Source organism: Barbatula barbatula, assembly GCF_947034865.1.
Source record: "Barbatula barbatula genome assembly, chromosome: 22".
Lineage (NCBI taxonomy): Eukaryota > Metazoa > Chordata > Actinopteri > Cypriniformes > Nemacheilidae > Barbatula > Barbatula barbatula.
Genome location: NC_136785.1, coordinates 15,908,553 through 15,930,688, shown reverse-complemented (window position 1 = coordinate 15,930,688; position 22,136 = coordinate 15,908,553). Strand labels below are relative to the sequence as shown.

The window sequence follows — 22,136 nt, the reverse complement described above, 5'->3', positions numbered from 1 at the left end:
AAATGAAGAGACCATTCGATATTTTCTTTACATTTCTAGATGTATTGGGGTCATTCCAGTACAGTGTCTGTTGAATTTCAACAAAATAAAACCTCAGGAGTGACGTAAAGTCATCCAACAACAATGTGAAAGACTGACAGCATGACAAGACACATGAAAACGAGATATATTTTATAACTTTTCCTAAATACATGTACAAATATTACTGTTGTATTGCTTGAATATGAATATGAACTTGTTGTCTTTGCAGTATTTGAGATCTGAAAAAACAAGAGACTTTTCTGTTATTTTGACCTTTTCGTCCAGTTTTCATTTTCTGCAAATAAATGCAAAAAGAAAAGAAATGTATTTGATATTTTCGAGAAATATTGTAAGCATAAAAAAGATCATTTAAAACTAAACACATACTTATAAATAATAAATTCAGAAAAAAAATTATAACTGTCTGTGCATTTTTCCATGGCTGAATATTAAGAAGCAAAACACACACAAAAAACGCTTACTTGGAAATGATCTAAAGACATTCATCTTACTGGAACTGCTCATCAGCATGTGACCCTTTGATAAGAACGCAACCTGCTTGCTGTCATCGTTTCCCAGGAGTGCTCAGTTCTGCAAACAGATTCTGGTGAATCCCTGACCTCGGAAATGTACAAATTAACAAAAAGAGGTAAATGATGACAAATTCATTTTTGGTGAACTATTTCTTTAAAAGAATATCACATCACGAATCAGACAAAACACAGAACATCAACAACATTACCAAAGTTTTTTCCTCAGCCACTTATTTCATGTTTGTGACAATACACTTAATTGTATTGAGCAACCACCCACTGACAACGTGTGACAGGAGGATGCTGGTCGTCGGTCGTGAATGCAACGGAGAACGAAGCTATTAATATATGCTGATGTGACAATGGAAAATGATGTTGGTTATGGGATCAGTCATTCTGCAGAGGAAGCTGAGGGTGTTCTGCTGACATGATATGCGATTATGAATATTAATTATTGAAGTGCAGCTAGGAGTGAGGAAATATGAACCTGGAGCGGAAGCACTTCTGTCAGATCACTGTCTCTCTCTGCTGAGTAGAGAGGAGATGAAGTCTAATAGCAAGCCCACAGATTCACTCAAATCTCAACACAGTTTCCCACCATTGGAGTTTAAAGGATGCTGCTGTATTTAGCTGTTATATGTGAGTTGAGACATTTACATTTGTCCATTTGACCGATGGAGCATGTATAATAATTTAGGGTAACTTACTTCTTCTTTAATAATATTTCTCCTCGTTTTAGATTAATATTGAACTCAACAATGGAAGTTGAGTTATGTTGCAACAAAAAATTAAAAAATAAATCTAAACCAATTATTTGATGTTGTAGGGTATGTACCCTTTTTAACTTCTCAAGGTTTCAACCTAAGATGAATTGTAAACCTTTCTGAAGAAGTTACAATGTATTCTGGGCCCTTATGGGCTCCTTTTTCTTCACCATGCAGTCCAAGTCATGCATTTCAAAAACATGTGAATAAATAAGCAAGTAAACACACTGCTATTCACAAAATGAATAAAACGGTTCAAGCCTAATTTAATTTCAGCGAGTAATAAATTGCAATCCAAAACTATTTTTAGAGCAAATGCAGTTTTGTTGAAGTGTAAAATTATGTTAAATGCAGTTTAGCATACCATTTTAAAGTGAAATTTCAGCAGATGCATCCGTCCCTTTAAAGAAAACCGACGCACTTATCGCGGTGCTTGTTATCATGTTGAACTTAAACGCAGTATCACGATGTTAACTGTATGAAAACATGTCCTGAACCGGCTTGCTGTAGGCTGACAGGCCAAGTGTGACGTAGTGTTATTCGCGTGCTCGTGTTATTTTTATTTTATTTTACCCCCCAGACACCCAACGTCATTTTACGAGATGTCGCAACTCCCTGTAATTTAAAACATGAAAGTTTTCGCTCTCTTTTTTGAAAGCCTGCCTTAGATTTGGGAGCAGGCCAATCATAGAGCGGCATTTGGGCTGACCAATCACATTTCAGCTGCGTCTACGCAGCCTATATAAATCTGCAAATATAAATGGACAGATATTTTAACCTTGATGAAATTCATGAAAATTTATTTAATTAATTGAAATTAATGAATTTATTGAAATGGGTATGTTCATATTCTGCCTGAATAAAAAATATGAATCTATATCCTGAAGTTATTCATTGTCACAAAACACACAATGTCATTTCTTTGCATCCTGTAGATTTTTCTATAGGCTACCATATTTAGTAGTGAAGAAAACTATGTCCTTGAAAGCAGTAGTGACCTTTCTAGTGACCTTGTATGAACAACTGTAGTTTTATGGCACTATCCAAGTCAACAGACCTGGCAAATTTCTTCCATTCGTCAACTTCCATCTGGATGTTTTGATGAAGGCTTGCACTTACATATCCATTTGAAATCCACTCACTTCACAGGGTCATATAGCAACAGGTTACCACAATTGCTAAGTAGGTTCTACTAAAAGATTTGACTCCTTCCAAGTTCCAAAACATCATTAGTCAAGTTCAGATATCCAGTAAGATAACTGTGTGGATTGAGACAAAAGAGATATCTTTTGAGAGATAACCATCGGTTATACAAATAATTAATAAATGAGTAATAAATCGTAATTCCAAAGTCTTCAAACTAAGTATTAAAATATTGTTGGTTCCTATTTCACTATTGTTAAACAAGTTTGTGCCTATTAACATGAATCAGTGTCCGCCGTAAATGAGAAAAACAGGCAGAGAAAAAAACATACAGAGGATTCCAGACACAAACAGACACAACTACATAAATACAGTGGAGACACACAAGAGAAACAGAGGAAAACGATCATGGAACACATGATTTACACAAGAGACAGACATCCTGACACACATATACATACACAGAGAAGATACCGCACAGTGCAGGTACACACACACACACTCCTAAAGCAACCGAGCATAAAGGGAAAAGAGGAAATGGGCTTGCAAACAGAAGAAGGACTGAGAAAACCCAACAACCCCCTTATCCATAGTTTAATAATTAATTGTTACATTTGTTAAATGCAATTTTGTATCACACATAAGAAGGAATGTGATTTGTTCCATTCAAAAATAAAAATAAATAGCGTGAGCCTGACTGTAGAAATGAAAGGTGTGTGCCAACTTGCCCCAACCTAACATTTATTGAACAAACCCTTGTAGTTCAACCTTTGGGTTAAAATCTGCATTATACTGTTCATACAGTATTTTTGTCAGTAATGTAAGAGGCATAGTAGAAATAGGATTTTCAATTCAAATTACGAATACAAATATAACTTAAGCACACAGTCGTGCAAATGGACTTCTTGCGTAAAGTCTTATTTACAGTAACACAGATTACGCCATTGAGAACCTTTCTCCACGTGACAATGGCCCCGGTCATCTTATCTTGTTAACAGGAACAAACACATACAACTGCCTCCAAGAGAGAAATTGAGTCATACACACAGTGTGGAGAGAAACAGAGAGAGAGGGAGAGAGAGAGAGCGTCTGTAAACCCAATATCCTCTGTGGCCCCAGGGGCTGGGAGTGCACAGCCAGTGCAGGAAGAGATGGGCTGCATTATCCACATCAAAGCTCTGAATTATCAGCCATAATCAATGCCTTTGCATTACTGACCGTGCTCTCTCTCACTGTACCGTACAGTACAGCAAGGGCCGTGGGATCATGAGAGAGAGCTAGCGCAAGTGAATGAGGGAAATGTCTTTAGTCTGGGGTGATGTCTGTTCTTAAGGTCTGTGTAGATGCTGTGGGACACAGACATGTGTGATGGACATTGGACAGAGCCGTTTGGGGAATTCGTTAATGGGTGTGGCCTGTGGAGTGAGTTAACATTTGGTTAGGATCTGGTTCATTTTGCAGGAGCTAATTTTGATTTGATGTTTATTTGTGCCATTACTAGTTGAATCACATATTCAAATGCAGTTCAAATATAACCCAAATATTACAAATGTTTGCATTTCTGCAAAAATTGCTTAATTCAAAGGAAGAATTTATGTTAATATCCCATTATGAACCGAGAATTTGTGAATAATCAAGAATCAAAATGATAGTCAACTCAGCTCTACAAGCCAGTTTAGACACAAAAACGTCATGGTGAAATCCTGTCCAAGAAATAAAACGTTGCTATTTAGTGCCCTCTGGTGGTTAAAATAAGAATTCTGTCTATCACACCACTTCGCAAGATGTAAACACTGGTCCAGAATGAAAAAGCGAGATTTTCTCCAATAAACCCTGTTCAATCATTTGCATGAAAAACAGCTCGGACTCTTTTCTTTTATGTCAGAAGAGGTTTGAGAATATAAATCATGCGAGTCCATTCCTTCATACACATTCATGAAGATCCTTCAAATGTTGGTGCTTCTTCTTCTTCAGTTCATCCCGTTCATTTCCTATAGTGTTCAGATCAGGGAACTCGGATATCTATTTGTGTATCTGTGTATCTATTGCAAAATAATTTAATAAATCATAAATGAACACTCAAAAGGGTCAAAATACTTTTTTTATTTCAAGCACATACAGTTATAAAATGTAAAGCTCCATCGATAACAGCCACACTAGAAAATTAAGGGTAACACTTTACAATAAGGTGCTATTTGTTAACAATTAATTAATGCGTTAGCAAACAATGAACAATACTTATACAGCATTTACTAACACATGATTCAAATCAAACGCTGTCACTATTAACAATAGTTAATGCACCATGAACTAACATGAATAACTGTATTGACATGAACAAACATTAATGAGGATTAATATGCTAAATTGTTAATTTTATCTGCGAATGCATTTACTCATGTTAAGCAATAGCACCTTATTGTGTTACCAAATTAAGTTTATGCATTTAAAGGGCCACTCCAATAATCTGAATAGAAACTGCAATCTGTCAGGATATCACACGAGAGAGTATAAATCTATCGTCACACTGAGGTATTTAATAAAGTCTCTAGCAAAATGCTACACAAATATTTACTCTTGATCTATAATTAAGGTTTGTATCAATAAATCTACCGATATTGCTAGAGTTTTACCTCTAAATGACATCAGAAATAGCTCTGTCTCTGAGGGTGGGTCCCTCTTAGGTTATATATCACCAACTTAAGCAAAAATGAAATTTTGACATTTGCACTGTAACGAAGAAACATATTGTACCCATGATTTCCCATAGGCACGTTACGGTTAAACAGAAAGAGCTGAAAAACACTGGAGATGGGCAGATCAACCATTCTGCACCAATCACAATGAACCCGTGCAGTTTTAACCTTTTCAAACAAGTAAAACCCCTCACCAGCTTACATGACATATTAGTGGTCAACAGATGTATCAGCCAATAAAACTGTACCCTCTTGACCAAATAACAGTAGTGTTAGCACCCTCTTGTGTCCCTATCCACCCAACGTCTCCACGTTCTGTTAAAGCAGACTTTTGACTGAATTTTTAGTCCTCGTTTCAGCAATTTTACCTTTACATTCCTTTCTATGTCAGCAATATGCTAAAGTGCTATACAGATATCGGGCCAATGAAACAAGTCGATATCGTTCGACAACTTAAACATACATGCATCCCTTTTCTGACATTACCGAAAAAATAAAGAGGAAAAAATGTATGAATGAAAGAATACTAACAAGACCTTAAACCACCCTTTACACTGCTGCCAATACTTAGTTTCATTCCAGTAAAGGTATATGATACATTCACACCGTTTCTCTCCAAATATATACAGAATATCAGTAGTGTTGACTAAAGGCTCCTAAAGGTTCTGCTGCTGCAACATAAGTGTTAATACAACCCTCTGCAAACAAGCAACAATAAAGCTACAGCATTTTCTTAAGGAAAGTAACCAGCAGTTTAAAGAAGCATCAAATTCACCCCATTTGAAATCGTGATAAAAGAAAACGTTTTGGAAAGACTTTGTCTGTTTCCTTAAATGTTGTTTTGGTCCTTTTAAAGAGTGTGCTGTAAATGCAAATGACATTACCAAATTCCAGTCTAAATGTCAGAGCCAAAAGCAGCACTATTAGGAGGCACTGAGGCGAGCGACTGGGGCGGCTTGAAGGCAGAGAAGAAAGGAATGAGGGAGAACGAGGACTTGTAGGTCTTCCTTCTGTTCAGTACTGTAAGAAAAATGTTGATGAATTTCAGACCAAAACAGAACAAACAATTCATTCTGAGCATCTTATTCGACAACCATGAGCTATTCAGTTTCCACACCGTTCGTCATTATTTTTCATGCAAACACACCCTTTTATGTGAATCAGGAATATGGCGACTATTTCGCAAAACTTGAAGGCATTTGCATGCTGCATTAGACAGTCAGTCCTGTTAACTAAAATTATGCAGGTAATATGCAAACACTGCATGCAAAGTTCCCTGCACACATTTATTATATCCTTGAGAAAGTCTGGTCAGTATTTCAATTTTGTTTATCTTGCCGTCACAGCGAAGGAAATAGATAAAAAGTCTATTAAATCTACTATTCTATATTATACCTCACATTACAGATTTACATTAAACATGACCCCTGCCCAAAAAAGTCCCAATGTTACAGTCCAGATTACCCGTTTGGTTGTCTGTCCCGTCGTCTTGATGACAACGGTCCTCTTGTCCTCTTTAATAGGTGGGGTGTACTTGTAATCATCACTCAACAGACCCAATAAAGGGTACTGGGTGTCATATCTATTCCAGATTAAGGGAACAGAGTATATATCAGATTATTTGTTGCATTCAGCAGACACTTATCCACAGCAACAACAGTGAGAAAAATCAATGAAGCAATTCATCATGGCAATAATATGAAACTTTCGGAAACTGGCAGAATTTTATCAGAGGAAAATTTTTATTGTAATGGTCATTAATCGCCTGTCTGCGAATGTGTCAAACTAGCAATACAAAACTCTAGATTTTGTTTTAGGATGATACAAATAATTGCGCACAGAAAGAAAATCTCATACACACCTTTTGGTAACAATGGTTTGGCTAACGCTGCTGGAGCTGTCGCTCTTCTGCTGTTTGAGTCGCCTGATCTCCTGAGGGGGCAAGGTCAAAGGTCAGATGCATTCAGAATGAAGTGCTCCATTAGGAATGTGAAAAGGAATGGGAATTTACAGGAGAATGCGACTGACAAATTCCTCAAGTGTAAAAGTCCGTCCGATTCACTTACGGACTGACTTTGCATTGTTTTTAATGTTAAGATAGCCTGCTAAAATCATTGGTATTATTCTTAATATTATTTTTCTACAGCAAATCTGACAAAAAATTGAACGATACGCTGAATCATGCATTCATATTGTTCACAAATCAATGTTTATCAAATGATTAATCTTTATCAAAAGCCTGGTTTAAAAGAAGTCGGTTTACATTTACGCCATCATTTATATCCCATTTTGATATAAATGACAAATAATATAGATGTAAATTACCATATAACAGAATTTGCTGCTCAGTAAGGTTGTTATACTGTAGTTCACTAAAACTATATACCACATAATCATAAACAACATAAAAAAATGGTCGCCGCCAATGTTCACTGTCTCTCGTGCCGCCGGATATCCACTGAAATGAATGACATCGCCTGGCTCTGTCGCTGGGTGTTCCCCATCATTTGGACAATATTAGTTATCCCCATCATCTGTTTACCTCTCGTTATCGGTGTTATACAAGTTCTCTTCTATGCTTGATTGATTGTAAACACATATTTTATTTATGTGTTGATGTGCTTCTGCCTGGTTTCCCTTGGATTACATTAAAACCACTTTGGATAATCTGCGTTCCTCGAGTCTTCCGTGCATATCCCCGTTACAGCTTCTCGGGCGTTTTTTAAATGGTACAGTAATGGTAGCAATAATATGAAATATGAAAATGAGAAAGTAATTTTTTACATAAACTCCAGCAGGCCTCCGAGGTGTTTCTAGAGCTTGAATGGCTGGTATTTTTTGGTTACTGAAAACCGCTATACAAGGAATTGGTGCTCTTAGTACTTCACATACCTCCTGCTGGTTTCTGATCGTGCTTTCATGCGTCTCCATTTTGAGAAGAAGCTCTTTGATGCGCATCTCCAAGCCACTGGTGTCAGTGGTGTGTGTTATGGTCCGCTCCGACTGGATACTAATAATCTGAGACTAAAAAACACACACAAAGGCTACATTACTTACGCAAGCGTTTTTAAATTAGCAAAACAAACAACGGGATGTTTGCTGGGACAGCGTAAATGTTTTTTTTTCATTACCCGCAGGCTCTTAAGCTCTCTTTCCTTCTCCTCCCGGAGATCATTCAGCATCTGTTCGTACTGCTTGGACAGCTCCTGTGTTTTTATCTGAACAGTGGAACTGTTGCACTGCCCTGCCAGCTGCGATTGAGACACCGGACATACACATGAGAACAAAAAGAGGAAACATTTAAAGCTCAAACTATATGAATTTCCATTGCATGATCTCTTGCTTCCTGTTTAAGGAAGCTTTAGTTAAATTGTGCGAAGAAACAACAGAAATGAAGAATCTGTTAACAGAAAACAACATCACGCAAAAGCATAAAGCAACAACTTCACATCACTAATTATGACCTTCTTCCTCAGGAGCTCATTCTCATGCTCGAGTGCTTTCCTGCTGCCCTCCAGTTCTTTGATCTGGAAGTCTTTGCCGGGGTCTCTGCTCTGGAACATCATCAACTGAGTCTCTTGTGAACGTTGAGCATTGTTACTCTCTTTTAAAGCCATCTAAGAAAGACAGACAATACATTTCCAACAGATTTATATTTTCTGCAGCAGAAAATCCAGTAATCGTGCTAATACTTTAACACTAGGAAAGTGATCAGGTTTGCTTTATAGTGACGCCCCATACCTGCAGCTGTCTGTTGTGCTCACGGACGGTGTCCAGGAGTTTGTCATACTGCAAGGCCTGATCTGCTTTAAAGCTCAGATCTCTCTCCAGCTCCTCCTTCTCATTCTCAAACCGCTGACAAACACACAGAACATGTATCATTTATTTAAAATCGATTATGGTTTATAATAGTCAAGGGACACATTTTACACCCGTTTGTGCAGGTGTATCGAATAGAGCTTCAGAAAACCAACCAATCATTTCTTTTAAATGCATTTCGTTGTTTTTCAGTAACATTTACAGATTCACAGGTTTATACAAAGCTGCTAGCTGTAACTTTTTTTGGTTCAACATTTTTTAATGCTGGGGACAGCTTACAGGGTAAGTTTGACTTCAATTTAACCTCAACCCACGTTTTTAGGTTTGGCAAAAATAGGCAAAATTTGACAAATTTGATAAGACATAATTATTGAGTACAATGAGTAAATTGGTTGTCCTTAATCCAGATAATATGCCTTTAACTGTGTCTGATCATGCACGATCTGATGACAAAACACTCGAATGGACGTCAGATTAAAAACAAGTGAAGATTTCTGTCTTTGGCTACTGAATGTACCATCTATTAGACAGAATACAATACTTACGGCTTTATATATTTAGTCTACAAGACTTATAGCATATTTGTGCTATACTTTATATATTTATGATATATATAAATGAGTCAACTTTAGTTTATTATTTAAGTGAGTATTTTGCCATAGGTGGAACAGGACTTACAGGCCACACCAATTGACCAACCCCTTTGACGGAGTTGCTAGAAATCTGCTGCAACTTTTGGCAGCAGTTGTTGCCTTACCGGCTGAAAACATCCTTGTGGCGGCACTTCAAGGCTTTAAGTTAAACAGAAAACGGTCCTTTGCTGATCGCATATACCAACACAGCATGCTCTATTTTTGATGTAAACTTTCACAATAATGTGAGCGTGCAATAGTGTACACCAAGCAAAATATGCATTTATATTTTATTATCTGGAAATATTTTCTGAATGATAGCATGTCACACGGTCGCTTGTGAAATTTCATGCCAACCATAGAATGCGAAAACATACACGCTATTATGATGTTGAATGCCTGGGGGCTGCGGTGTAGATGTCACATCATACCCTTGAATCGGTTTATGCAGGCATCACACCTTGAAAAACTCAAAGCTAGGTTGTAAAACAAACCCCTCAGGATGAGAGCTGATACGTTTCCTCATTGTATCTCCAGTGGAAACTGGGATTGTTTGAACAAGACAGGACTGCGTTGCTGGCTTTAACATGTATTTCTTACCCTCAGATCCTCCTGCATATGAACCAGCTCTTCTCGCAGGCTGCTGAATGTGGTCAACAACAGGCGCATGGCCTTATCCGCCGTCACACGAGTCTAGACAGAACAGAGGGAAAGATAGATGGAGAGAGAGTATGTATAGAAAGGTACAGTTGACACTTGAGATTAAAGGGTTAGTTCACCCCAAATATTCTGTCTTTATTTACTCACCCTCATTGTGTTTCAAACCTGTTTAAATGTTATTGTTTTGGTGAACACAAAGAAAGGTAATTGGAAGAATGTTTATAACAGTTCTGGGGCACCATTGATTATCATAGTACGAATAAAAACTACAATGGTAGTCAATGATGCCCCAAAACCTTTTGGTTTCCCACGTTCTTAACAATATTCTCCTTTGTGTTCAACAGAACAAAGACATTCATACACTAAATCACTTTTCATTTTTGGCTCAACTATCCCAAGTTTACTCTCAGCTTAAGCTGCTTGTTTTCATATTAACAATATATTTGACACGCGTAGCACCTTCTAGAACTCCGAACAGAACTGAACGTTACGAAAGGTTAACTTGAAAAACTGGAAATGCTTTAGCAATGTACATTGTGCAATTATTCAATTTATTCTGTTTTATATAATTACATCTCTCTACATCTGTTTCTATATGTATGTAAAGCTTTTGCGTTCAACAATGCAAAATTGTAACCGTTAAAAAACAAATAAGAATTATAAATAGTTTGAATTGAACTGAATTATCAACAATTATAATATTATTAACCATGTATTTATAATATGCCTTTCATAAGATTAAATAATGAATCACATATAATCTGTTGATGTTTTGTAGTTTTGAATTTGCTCAAATTTACTCATAACATTACGATACTAAACTAGTAACTTTGTATTAGCACCTATTGTACTTTGCTCTTTCAATGACATGTCGCTTATCGCTCCCCAAACTCTTTGTAAGTCGCTTTGGATAAAAACATCTGCTAAAGGACTAAATGTAAATGTTATGAAGAGACAAACACATGGACTATATTCAAAAGAGAGGTCCCAGAACGTGTCATTTGTTCAATGCATTAAGTTCCTCCTTTAAATACGCTTGCTAGTTTACTCTGCACATCATGTTTCATTCCTATAGTGTTAAACCACCTGTTTTGTTTGTTCAACTTCCTGTAAATATATGCGAACATTCCCTGTACATTCCCCTCTGCGTTAATCACACTTCCCTTGTAAAATAAACAAAATGAGTATATGCCTCCGCCGAGCCTGCAGGAACATGTGTTCAGGGACAGGTTTATAATCTAAATAATAAATGTGCCTGTCTGAGGGTGGGGTGTACACAGAGATGGGTGGGGCTGAGTGGGAGTAGATACTGCGACTGTGACGCTCTCACCTGCAGCAGGTAGCGGATCTGTTGCTTAGTCAGTTCGGACACTCCTTTAGGAATAAGAGCCTCTATTTCTTCTTTCTCCACCTGTTTGGTGCACACATGGACACAAAAACACGTTTATCAATATAATTATGAACTACATATTTTATATTTTTTCACATTTTTCTAATTTGGCTAAAACACAAGATTAAAACTTTCAGTTGACGCTACAGGATCTTAAGAACACGCCACTCCCTACCTTGTAGTCAATGGTGGGGTCCAAGAGGTGTTTCCTGTAGGAACAGAACGAGTCAATGAGTCAAAATGGAGAAACAGCCTTAAAGCAGAGGCGTCTAAAACTACTACTGTTCTCACAATGAGTTCTGAGGTGTAGATCAATTGACATGAATCACAACAGTGAACATTGCTTTGGACTAGATGTAGGGGTTTCAGGTTATGGATCACTCCAATGACTCATTTGAGAAAGTGCCTGTTGCTCTCGGTCCAGTATCAGATCAGATTTGCGTTTAGATAGTGATATCTTGCAGACTGGAATAGCTTTGCTCACACAATATTTCTCAGGCCTTCAGTCATCTAGATAGCTGTTGACAGGTTTAATGGGGTGTCTAGGCTCATCTGCAACTCCATCAAGACACAACGAAAGATGTTACCGAGGGTTGATTGTGCCTGTTGAATGCATTGTTTATTTGCACGTGGTGACCTGAGGTTTCCAACTAAAGTAATTACACGCCGGATAATGCCAAAAACAGCCTACCTTGACATACTTCAGTGCGCGCCATTGCTTCAACACAGACACCTGAATCAGCTCTTGTAAATACTGAAAGAATGCCAAGTTACGCCTCATGTCTGGATGTGTTCCTTGTAATAGTGGTCATATACATCATTTCATCATTCTTTGATAAATTGTTGCCGTTTTTGCGGTCTAGTGTCAGACAAACTACGAAACTAAAATAATGCATTCGTATTATATATATTCTAGAAGGATGGTAGTTAAAGTCCCCATGAAAAGAAAGTTTTGTGGCTTTTTTATGAGTGTGTTAGCCATAAATATGCTAGTGTGCTCACTTAAGGTCGCAAAAATGTCATTTCTATTATTTATTCACCCTCGTGTCGTACAAAACGTGTGTGACTCTTTCTTCTGTTAAACGAAATTTATCAGTGGTTTTGTGTTCATACAATGGAAGTCAATTGGGTCCAATGTTGTTTGGTTACCAATCTTTCTTTAAAATATTTTCTTTTGTGTTCTAAATAAGTAAAAAAGTCGTACAGGTTTGGAATGACATGAGGGTGAAAAAATTATAAAGGATTATAATATTTTTTTTATTTACTTTTCATAGAAATGTGTTTAGGTACATTTTTGTTTCATTCGGTGAACTAGTAACAATATTTGACCCAAATTTCTATTTGCATTTATTTGTAGAAAATGAAAACTGGAGAAACGGGTCAAAATAAAATAAAAGATGCCCTGTATTTTTTCATATCTAAAATACTGCAAAGAAAACGAGTTCAGATTCATTTTTAAGCAATAAAATAGTAATATGTGCGCATGTATTTAGGAAAACTTGAGAATTAGTTTTTTCATGTGATAACCTTGATTTTTATTACAGCTATTATTTATCTTGTCATGTTCGCGGTCATTCACACTGCTGTTGGAGGACTTTACGTCACTCCTGAGGTTAGATTTTTGTTGAAATTCAACAGACTGGAATGACCACAATACATCTAGAAAATTGAATGCTGAAATTTTTTTAATGTGGAATTCTCCTTAAATTTTTTCCACAGCTGTATATTATATTATGTATTGTATATTCATGCTACATTGTAAATATTAAATAAAGAGCAAAAAAGCCTGCACCTTCCCCGGATCTTGGACACATGCTCTGAGATGCAGGTGTGAATGTCAATGTTCTTGCGGTAGACCTCGGCAAGAAGCTCGCCAAAGAAGCGGTTGTCCATCTTGGCGACCGGCTCCACCTCAATAATCTCAGTCATGTGATTGCTCACGCTGCTCTTCCCATCATGCTCCACGGTCTCCTCATAGTTGCTGATGGTCTCCACCAGCTCGGTCTGAAAAAAGCAAGACAGGAAGTGTTTGCATGAGAAATCCAAGTCGCATCTCACATGAATTATTCAAAGATTTGTGTCGAATGCAATGTGAGGTTTCATCAGATACAATCCAGTCAGTTCAGTGTTATCCAGCCGAGTAAACAAATAGCCATGTGTTTGCAACTACTCTTACCTGCTGACGCGTGCAAAACATGTGACTCTTACATAACAGCACGTGTTTCGTGCACATTAGTTGAAACGGAGGAACAAGAGAGGCGAATAACTTCTGCCTCTGTGTATCTCGGTCCCAAAATAAGGGTCAAGTTTGAGCATGTGATGAATTCAACAAACTGCATAGAGACTGTAATGCGTGCTACATGAAACGTGTCGGTCCACACCTTGACGAATAGTAAGATAAACGCCACACCTCCCGATGAGATACTCCTGACAAAGCTTATAAAAGCAGCACACAAAGCTGCGTGTCATCATGATCCATCCTGAAGAGTTTGAAAGGTCATTACTTTGCATTGCGTGCATTGCTGAAGTTGTGAATGAAAGTTTCCAATCACACAGAGCAATTCAGATGTAAATAAAAACATCTTTATCCTTAACATTCATTTGTTAGTACACTAAAATTGATGAGTCCAGTAAAAACTTAAATTATTTGTCGTTTTGTTGGTTCAACTTAAAAAAGTTTCCTTAAAATGTTAAGTTAATTCAACTTAAATGAATTATCTCAATGAATTTCTTAAGTTGAATTAACTCAAAACTTTAAGGCAACCAAGTAACTCATTTTTACAGTGTAATCTTATCAGGATTGAGAGAAAGCTTTGCTTTCTTTTTATTAAATCTGCATTTGTCAAAACATTAGAGCGAGACAAGGCGACATCTTCCATCCAAATGTAAGGTTTATCACTTTGATCATCATATTGGTTATTGCTCACAAATCTCATCTTGGCTATTTTGTCTCGTACTGCTATGTGTCTATCTAATGTTTGAGATTGACTGATGGCATTTCATTATAGCAGCACTTGCGCTGTTTTTCTAAAGTGTTCGACTGATTTATAGTGTTGAAGTGAAGCAAGACAGTGATGAACAGTTGGTCACTCCTGCGCTGAAGTTTGAGAGCTGGGGGTGTGTTGAAGCTGTTGAGCTGGATTCCACTCGTCTGTGAAAGCCAATCAGATAAAGAGAATTCATGCACGGTCCGGTTTCATCCAGGTTTATACTGGAGCTTAGATTTAACTGTTAGTAACGCCCACGTCACTTTAAATCATTAACTAAGTGACAGATTTCATCTCTTTAATCACTTATTGGTTGAATTCCGATGTGGGGTGGGGTGGGTTGTCATGAAATGATGCAAAATATGTTAATGGTATATGGATTTTTTTATTTTTGGATTAAACAAATACACTTTCTTTGCAGGTTTTATCGCATCGACCTCAATGTCACAGCCGAAGGCCCTGTTAGGGCTGGGCATCTCATGAATGCTGTTGTCAAAACACAAGATGACCCCGAGGTACGACACACAACAACCAAAATTTTTTTTCAAAAACAACCAAAACGGACAGAATATCACTGCAACTATTTTACATTTCAGTGAATATACTGTACATGTGTCTGATGTAGAAAATAATGAATTATACATAATATTCATTACGTGTGTCCTATTGTGTGACATAGCAAAATTTCTAAAAATAAAAAGTTTATATTACATTGTTTTACATTATTAATATTTATCATATAAAACAGCATAAGAGCGATAAGACGACGTTTGCGTTGCTAGCGGCTTCTGAAGTTGCTTATGAATGTATATAGACATGTTCTGTCCCATGCACCCAGTGAAATAAGTGCAACATTTGCCAGGTTTTACAAGTATGAAAAACTGGCCCAGGAGTTTGTAGGTGTCAAGCAGATGTTTTTGTACATCATAAAGAGAAATGGTGTGTTTTTAAGGTGGGTGTGACAGACCTTGAGAACATTCCACACATTCTGTGACAGAACAAGCAATAAGCACCAATGTAAGTGTGAACTGGGTGTGTGGACTTCAAACTGAAACCGGTTTGAAGTTGCAACAACAAAGGGCCTAGCCGAGTCTTTCTCCTGTTACCAAACGTCTTTGCGCCTTTTATCTTTTCCAGCAGGATTAACACAGCATGAATGTAGTTCTGCATGAATTAAAGATTTATCTGGGTGTGTATAGAAGATTAGAAAGATAAGAAATCATCAATGTTCATGAGATGTACTTTGGACACTGGTTAGTTTTAACGTCTGACAAGTTGCAGCAGGTAGTGCACACGGCAAGCAAAGACACATTAGAGCTTAACACTTCAAGTTTTACTGCCAGCAGCAAAACTAGCTAATATTACAATCCAACTACCGTATTTAACTGAATTTTGACATATGCATTAACAAGAAACTGTGTACACTTGTTTTTGTGCATCACATGGTTATATGGGTTGAGGGCTCCAGAGAAGATTTCGAGCTAAATTTCCCAATGGCCTGAACTCTCTTATATGCAAATTTCAAATAGTTGTGCAGTTACATTCCCACAGCATGGATGAGAAACGCATATCTATCTATCTATCTATCTATCTATCTATCTATCGATCGATCGATCTATCTATCTATCTATCTATCAAAAACTGGGAACTGCATCCCACAAAAAGTTGAGCAACCAGCTGGGTCTTCTCTGCACCTTCGGATGAGGAAATTCCTAAGGATTATGAAAAGACATTGAATATAAAGACATTCATCCACTGAACTTGTGGGACGGCCGTTCTGGGCTATTGCTTGTCCACAATACCTCACTGTCTGCAAAAATAGGTCAACGTGTGAGCCAAAAGCTTCTCAGTTTAAGTGTCAGTACAGCAGGTCAATGCTCTGACTGAAGCTGCTGAAGAGACTCAAGATTTCTGACCTTATCATTTTTTTTTTAAAACTGTGGTTCTCAACCGGGGGGTTCAAGGGGGGGGGCACTACAGTCCCCCCTGTGGAACATGGTTGTAAATGCCCGGAGAAAAGCTGGCGCGAATGGACAGAGAACCACAAACGGACAGAGGGGTAATAGTTCCTAGACTGTTACGCGGTCATGATTTGGACATTCACATTTTCACTATTTTAATGAATAAACAATATCAATGAATGTGGCTCAAGAGCACACATTTTTATAATGCACCCTAGTATGACCCTGAAAATACTGCTGTATCGACCAAGCCTAATTCAACAAATACTGACGTATACTGACTCGCGGAATCTGACATTTCACACTTTCGTGACAAATTTCTCTGCAAGTGCCAGTCCACCACAGTTACATCTGAGGTAAGTTATTTAGTACAGGTCACGTCTGTCGTTCACATGTCTATTTACATTCCTTAACTAAACGTTTAAAGGGATTCTTCACCCAAAAGTGAAAACGCTGTCATCATTTACTCACCTTCGAGTTGTTCCAAATCGGTATAAATGTCTTTGTTATGGTGAACACAGAGAAAGATTATGGGAAGAATGCTTATAACCAGACAGATGTTGCCCCCCCATGGACTACCATAGTAGGAAAGTGCCCCAGAACGGTTTGTTTTCCTACATTCTTCAAAATATCTTCTTTTGTGTTCAACAGAAAAATGTATTATAAAGTACCACTATGGTAGTCAATGGGGGGAGATCTGTCTAGTTATAAGCATTCTTTCAAATATTCTTCCCTGTGTTCATCAGAACAAAGAATTGTATACAGATGTGGAACAAATAATGTAATAGATGAATAATAGAAGTGTTAAAATTTAAAACTATAATGTCAACTAAGAACGGTAAGTTAGCCTACTTTTGTCGCTTGCATAGTAGGTCTTGTGTATGTAGCTCGCATATGTAGCATTGTTTGCATAGTAGCTTATACATCATACATTATCATAAGTGTATAAGGTTGTAACATAGCATCTGGGGATTATGTTATGGGGATATTATGTTATTCATAAACTGTATATGTAACTGTAGTGTTTTGGAAATCAGCGTTTCATCTTTGTTGTATACCACACGGGTGCCAACACTATGGGCTGTATTACAGGGCTATACTACAACCTCAAAGTAGACTCGGGGGTAGCAGATGATTGTTAGAAGCTAGCACACAGCATGCTAGCTATATAGATCATTTGAATTTACCCGAAACACAACACATGGACGTGAATGTGTTTTTTAACCTATAGTACTTCTCTTTTGTTATGTTTTCGACAAGGCGTTGTGTTTTGTGCAATATATGTTACAACTACAGTCAACTCGCTATGAAAACAGCCCATAGCATGTACATATATATGACGATAACATTAGCTTACTCAACGACTGAACTGTCCAACATTTACGTGGTTTACTGGTCTGAACTTTTTACCACAACACGTTTATTATGTTTTTTCAGTCTTCACTTACAAGCACTACACACATTCATGACAAGACACGACAACATGCTAGCTATCGACACCAGCAACAATATATTATCTCTCAACTACCTTACGGTTATGAAGTGTGAACCGGTGGTGCGCCAATGACACAAATAACACTTACAAATCTAGGAGCAGGACCGCTAGGGCTCCATCCGTTTTCGCGCCACAGAGTGTAAGCCAGCACAATATTGATTCGTGACCGGCCTCATGTCCAATCACTCTCTCGCATTCTTTTCTTTGCTTCCTCCAACAAACCCTCTTTGTTATTTTGGCTGGCTCTGCCATGATGATGTTTTGGTTCGTTTCCTACTTACTGTTAGCTCTGCTGTTGGCTAACGTTTCCCAGGCTACGAGTAAAACGTGACGTATGCTGTAAAGCAGGGGATAGGCAGAGCTTGTACTGACCCAAACACCAAAGTTTCAAGTGCAATTTTAGCGATAGGAGGCTGCTTAGGTAGCAATGCCAGTAAAACATGTCCACTTAAAAGTTGTCCTACCACTAAAATAATTTTAGAGAAATGTTTTTAAGGTCAAAATGTTGCTCGTTGTTGCTTTAAAACGTATCAAAAAAGCTGCATTCAATCCATAGCACCTGCTTTTTAAAATTGATGACCCTAGATGCATTCACTACACCCAATGCTTTTTTGCTTTCATGATCGTGCATACTCCTCATGATGAATCATGACATCACATTGCAATTCTGCAATTTAAGACGAGTGCATAAATACTAAACCACATTTGTGTACGAAACTGCGCACAGATTGTAGCCTCCCAGCTCGTGCCCCAGCATGCCCACAACCACAGCCACACAATGACAACGGTCTCCACATCACAGCCTTTTTTTACTTTACTTGAGGAGAGGCAGGACACAAAAAAAATCAAAGCTTGATGATTCATCCGCATGTGGTAGACGCTACACCTCCATGCACTAAAACTGCAGGAGCAGTGCCCAATACAGATGAGCTTTTAGGAATAAAACCCATAGAAATGTCCTACATTTATATTTATTTATTACCCTGAATAAATAATATTAATAAATAATCTCTTAAATCTAATGCATTTATTACTTAAACAGAATACAGACTGGTTTGCCAATAGAATCAGAATGACCCATGACATGGGCATTGCATGCCACTTAAGCGACAAGAACCGTAATACATACACACATTTCCAACATACACCAGCCAAACCACCTGTCTGAAAGTTAACAGTTGCGATTTAAGGGCACTCCCTCCAACACTTTCTTTTTGCTAAATTATTGCAACTATCGCCAGGCCCAAATGGGCGTCGCACAGTCTCCTCTGGGAATTACCAAGTCCATTCTTTCTGTTAGACACACCCTTAACCCTGCAGGTTCTGTACTTTCACTAAAACTCATAAATTATTATAACGCTAGCATGTGCGTGCGACCAGACACACGCTGAAGCCTGGCTTACACTAAAGCTCGTTCTCCCAGCCCAAGCCACAAGCATGAAAAACAGTTATCATGCATTTAGCATATAGGTGAGAAGTTCTGGAGGTCTACAGTATTTCTTAGTAAAAGCATGATGTCATACATCTGGGTGTGTATGTTTGTACGCTGTGCCATACTACAACCATGCATGCATGCAAGCTTGAAGTGTTACTGCATGGGTCGCTCACACCGAATGCGTCTGTATGTGTGCATTGTTGTTGATATTATAATGTTACCTCAAAAGGTTCAGGGCTCTTGACCGGACTGGAGGTCTGGCTGACGACTGATGAGGATTGTCCATTTGTTGCCTGAATACAGGACAGGAAACACAAATGAATCAGAAATGTAGAAATACATCTCTATGTGTGCAAGCCGTATGAATAAAACAGCTGTGTACTAGTTTTTACTATAGTGCTGTATTATAATTCATTGTAAATATTTAAGTGCGCTACAGTCATTATTTGTTTATCAACTAACTATAGTCAATACTTCTGTAGTATATTTTAATAAAGTGTGAAAGTTCTTACATACTACAGTTTCTAATAGTAAATACTCAAGTAAAGTAATAAGTATTATTCGCCTTCGATGTTTCCAGAAAACAGCAGCACGCCCTTTGTAATGAAATAGTGATGACAGACCTTTTATTCTGATTCATATTTACTCATATCTTATGTGCCATAAATAACTAAATACTGTATCTTAATGTTTTAGCGCATTCATATTTCATTCTACAATAACTATTGACCTGTTTAAAGGTACATTTGGCATAAATTGGTTCTATACGCATCCATACTTTTATTTTGTAGTACAGCTGAATTGCACGTAAAGCCACTGTTGCAAATCTTTTTCTAAATATATTATATATTATAGCTTTGTAATTAAATTACATAAACAACGTTTTCTTCAAACGAAACATACCAACAACTTGCACATTCATCTACAAATATCTACATTACAAATCCCGTTATATCATGTCATATAAATGTTACTCACTTGTGTGTAGACGTCAGTTTCGACGGTGTTCTGCACGTTCTGCACGTTCTGGACGTACACCGGTTGAACGTAGCGCGGCGCTTGCCTCACGTACACAACCTGCTGCTCCGCGGCGCGCTGTTGCACGGGGACCAGGTAACGCGCGCCCCCGTACATCACGTTCCCCTCCATCCCGCTGTTAATGTACTGAACTTGCTGCAGCTGACCTCCCGTGAAGTTTTCCATCCCGCCTTTAATGTACTGAACTTGCTGCAGGTGAGTTCCGTTCCCCTCCACCCCGCTGTTAATGTACTGGACTGGCTGCAGCTGCGCTCCCGTGACGTTTAGCGTCCGGTAAGTCGTCGTACCTTCGCTGAACCCGGTCGGAGAAGACAAGACGGTCGGCGAGTTCGGCTCCACGACGTTCATGGTTTTAAGAGTCGTGACGGTTTGGCGGTACGGAAGAGTCATTTTTGCTGTAGCAAACTAAAGAGAAGCTAACATGGATGTAGAGATAGGTTGTGTGTAGAGAGTCGGTAAAGGTGTTGTTCCGATATGCGCACCGAAACCTAACTTCCAAAGTCTCCCGGAGAGGAGGGGTTTTAAATGAGAGGAGGCGGTCCTCTCGCTACAGACACTCCCCTCAGATGAGACGCGGTCGGCTGCGTCCAGATTATCAGTATTTATAAAACACTGTGTTTCATAAGGAATCGGCGTGTATTTAATCCTTGTTATGTTTAAAACTTAAATGTAGTAATACGACTATAAGGAAGGCTCTTTGTTCTGTGTGATTACCTGCAGCAAGATTATTTTGGTCTTCTTTATTTGGTAATATCTCTTGGGTTAAAGCTTGGAAACTGCCAAATAAGTTTTGTATTAATAACATAATTAAGGAAGTGTCTTACAAAATACGTCATAGCTGCTAAGCATGTTTTGGAAAGATGTAAGCGTTGTATATACCTGTGAATTTTGTGGTCAAGGAGGAGAATTTTGCATCATTTTTTACATTGCGTTTACTCATGATTGTGTTGGAAAGATGTTGAATTCTATATTAACAGACAGCTGGAATGTATGATAGAAATGTGTATATTTGATGTAATTTTTTATACAGAAAGTGAGAACTTGAACCGTAAACAACAACATATTATACATTTGTTTATTCTATGTGTAAAATTCTATATACATGAGAAAAAGTGGCCTCAATGTAAATCAAACTTTTCACATTTTATGAATGACTTCAAATTGTATAAAGATCTCTTGGAACAAACAAAAAACAAAAAAGCACTGAAAACATGTAAACATTAAAGTTTATGTAATTCTACTTATTTCTTTTTTCTATTTTCGTTTCTATCTGGTAACGAATGTTAATGTCACTTGAATATGTAATACCTCTTGTTCGTATGGCATTGATTTAATAAATTATTATAAAAAATATATAAATTATGAGCCGGTCGCCAGTGGGCGTTCCCACTAGTAGTTTCCTGAGTGACGACATCCACTGATCAGGTTAACCGATTATTCAATTTTTTCAAGGTACTTTTTTGGCATGGATCCCTGTTCTTGCAATATTGCCAAAGCATTGAACATATAACAAAAGACATACAATAAGTACAAACATTAGAGTAGGCCTATAATGCAAATGA

The 22,136-nt window shown here is 37.8% G+C and overlaps 1 protein-coding gene across 1 annotated transcript; it reads right to left on the bottom strand.

The window, feature by feature from the left end:
* Positions 1-4,543: 4,543 nt before the first annotated feature.
* pof1b (POF1B actin binding protein) lies at positions 4,544-21,081 on the bottom strand. The gene is made up of 13 exons (XM_079486559.1): positions 20,515-21,081; positions 19,758-19,829; positions 13,451-13,662; positions 11,834-11,867; positions 11,599-11,679; positions 10,209-10,301; positions 8,899-9,012; positions 8,622-8,774; positions 8,289-8,408; positions 8,050-8,181; positions 7,019-7,089; positions 6,622-6,739; positions 4,544-6,177 (listed from the first exon to the last, which is right to left on the bottom strand). The coding sequence occupies exons 1-13, from the start codon at positions 20,962-20,964 to the stop codon at positions 6,172-6,174; spliced, it is 1,656 nt and encodes a 551-aa protein (XP_079342685.1). The 5' UTR covers positions 20,965-21,081; the 3' UTR covers positions 4,544-6,171.
* Positions 21,082-22,136: the final 1,055 nt, after the last annotated feature.

Excerpts from the sequence above, each read along its gene's own strand:
- pof1b (XM_079486559.1), bottom strand. The coding sequence starts at position 20,964 with ATGACTCTTCCGTACCGCCAAACCGTCACGACTCTTAAAACCATGAAC. Across the intron at positions 8,409-8,621 it reads ATGAGCTCCTGAGGAAGAAG|CTGGCAGGGCAGTGCAACAG; the intron begins GTCATAATTAGT and ends TCTCAATCGCAG. Across the intron at positions 8,182-8,288 it reads GAGAGCTTAAGAGCCTGCGG|TCTCAGATTATTAGTATCCA; the intron begins GTAATGAAAAAA and ends TGTGTTTTTTAG.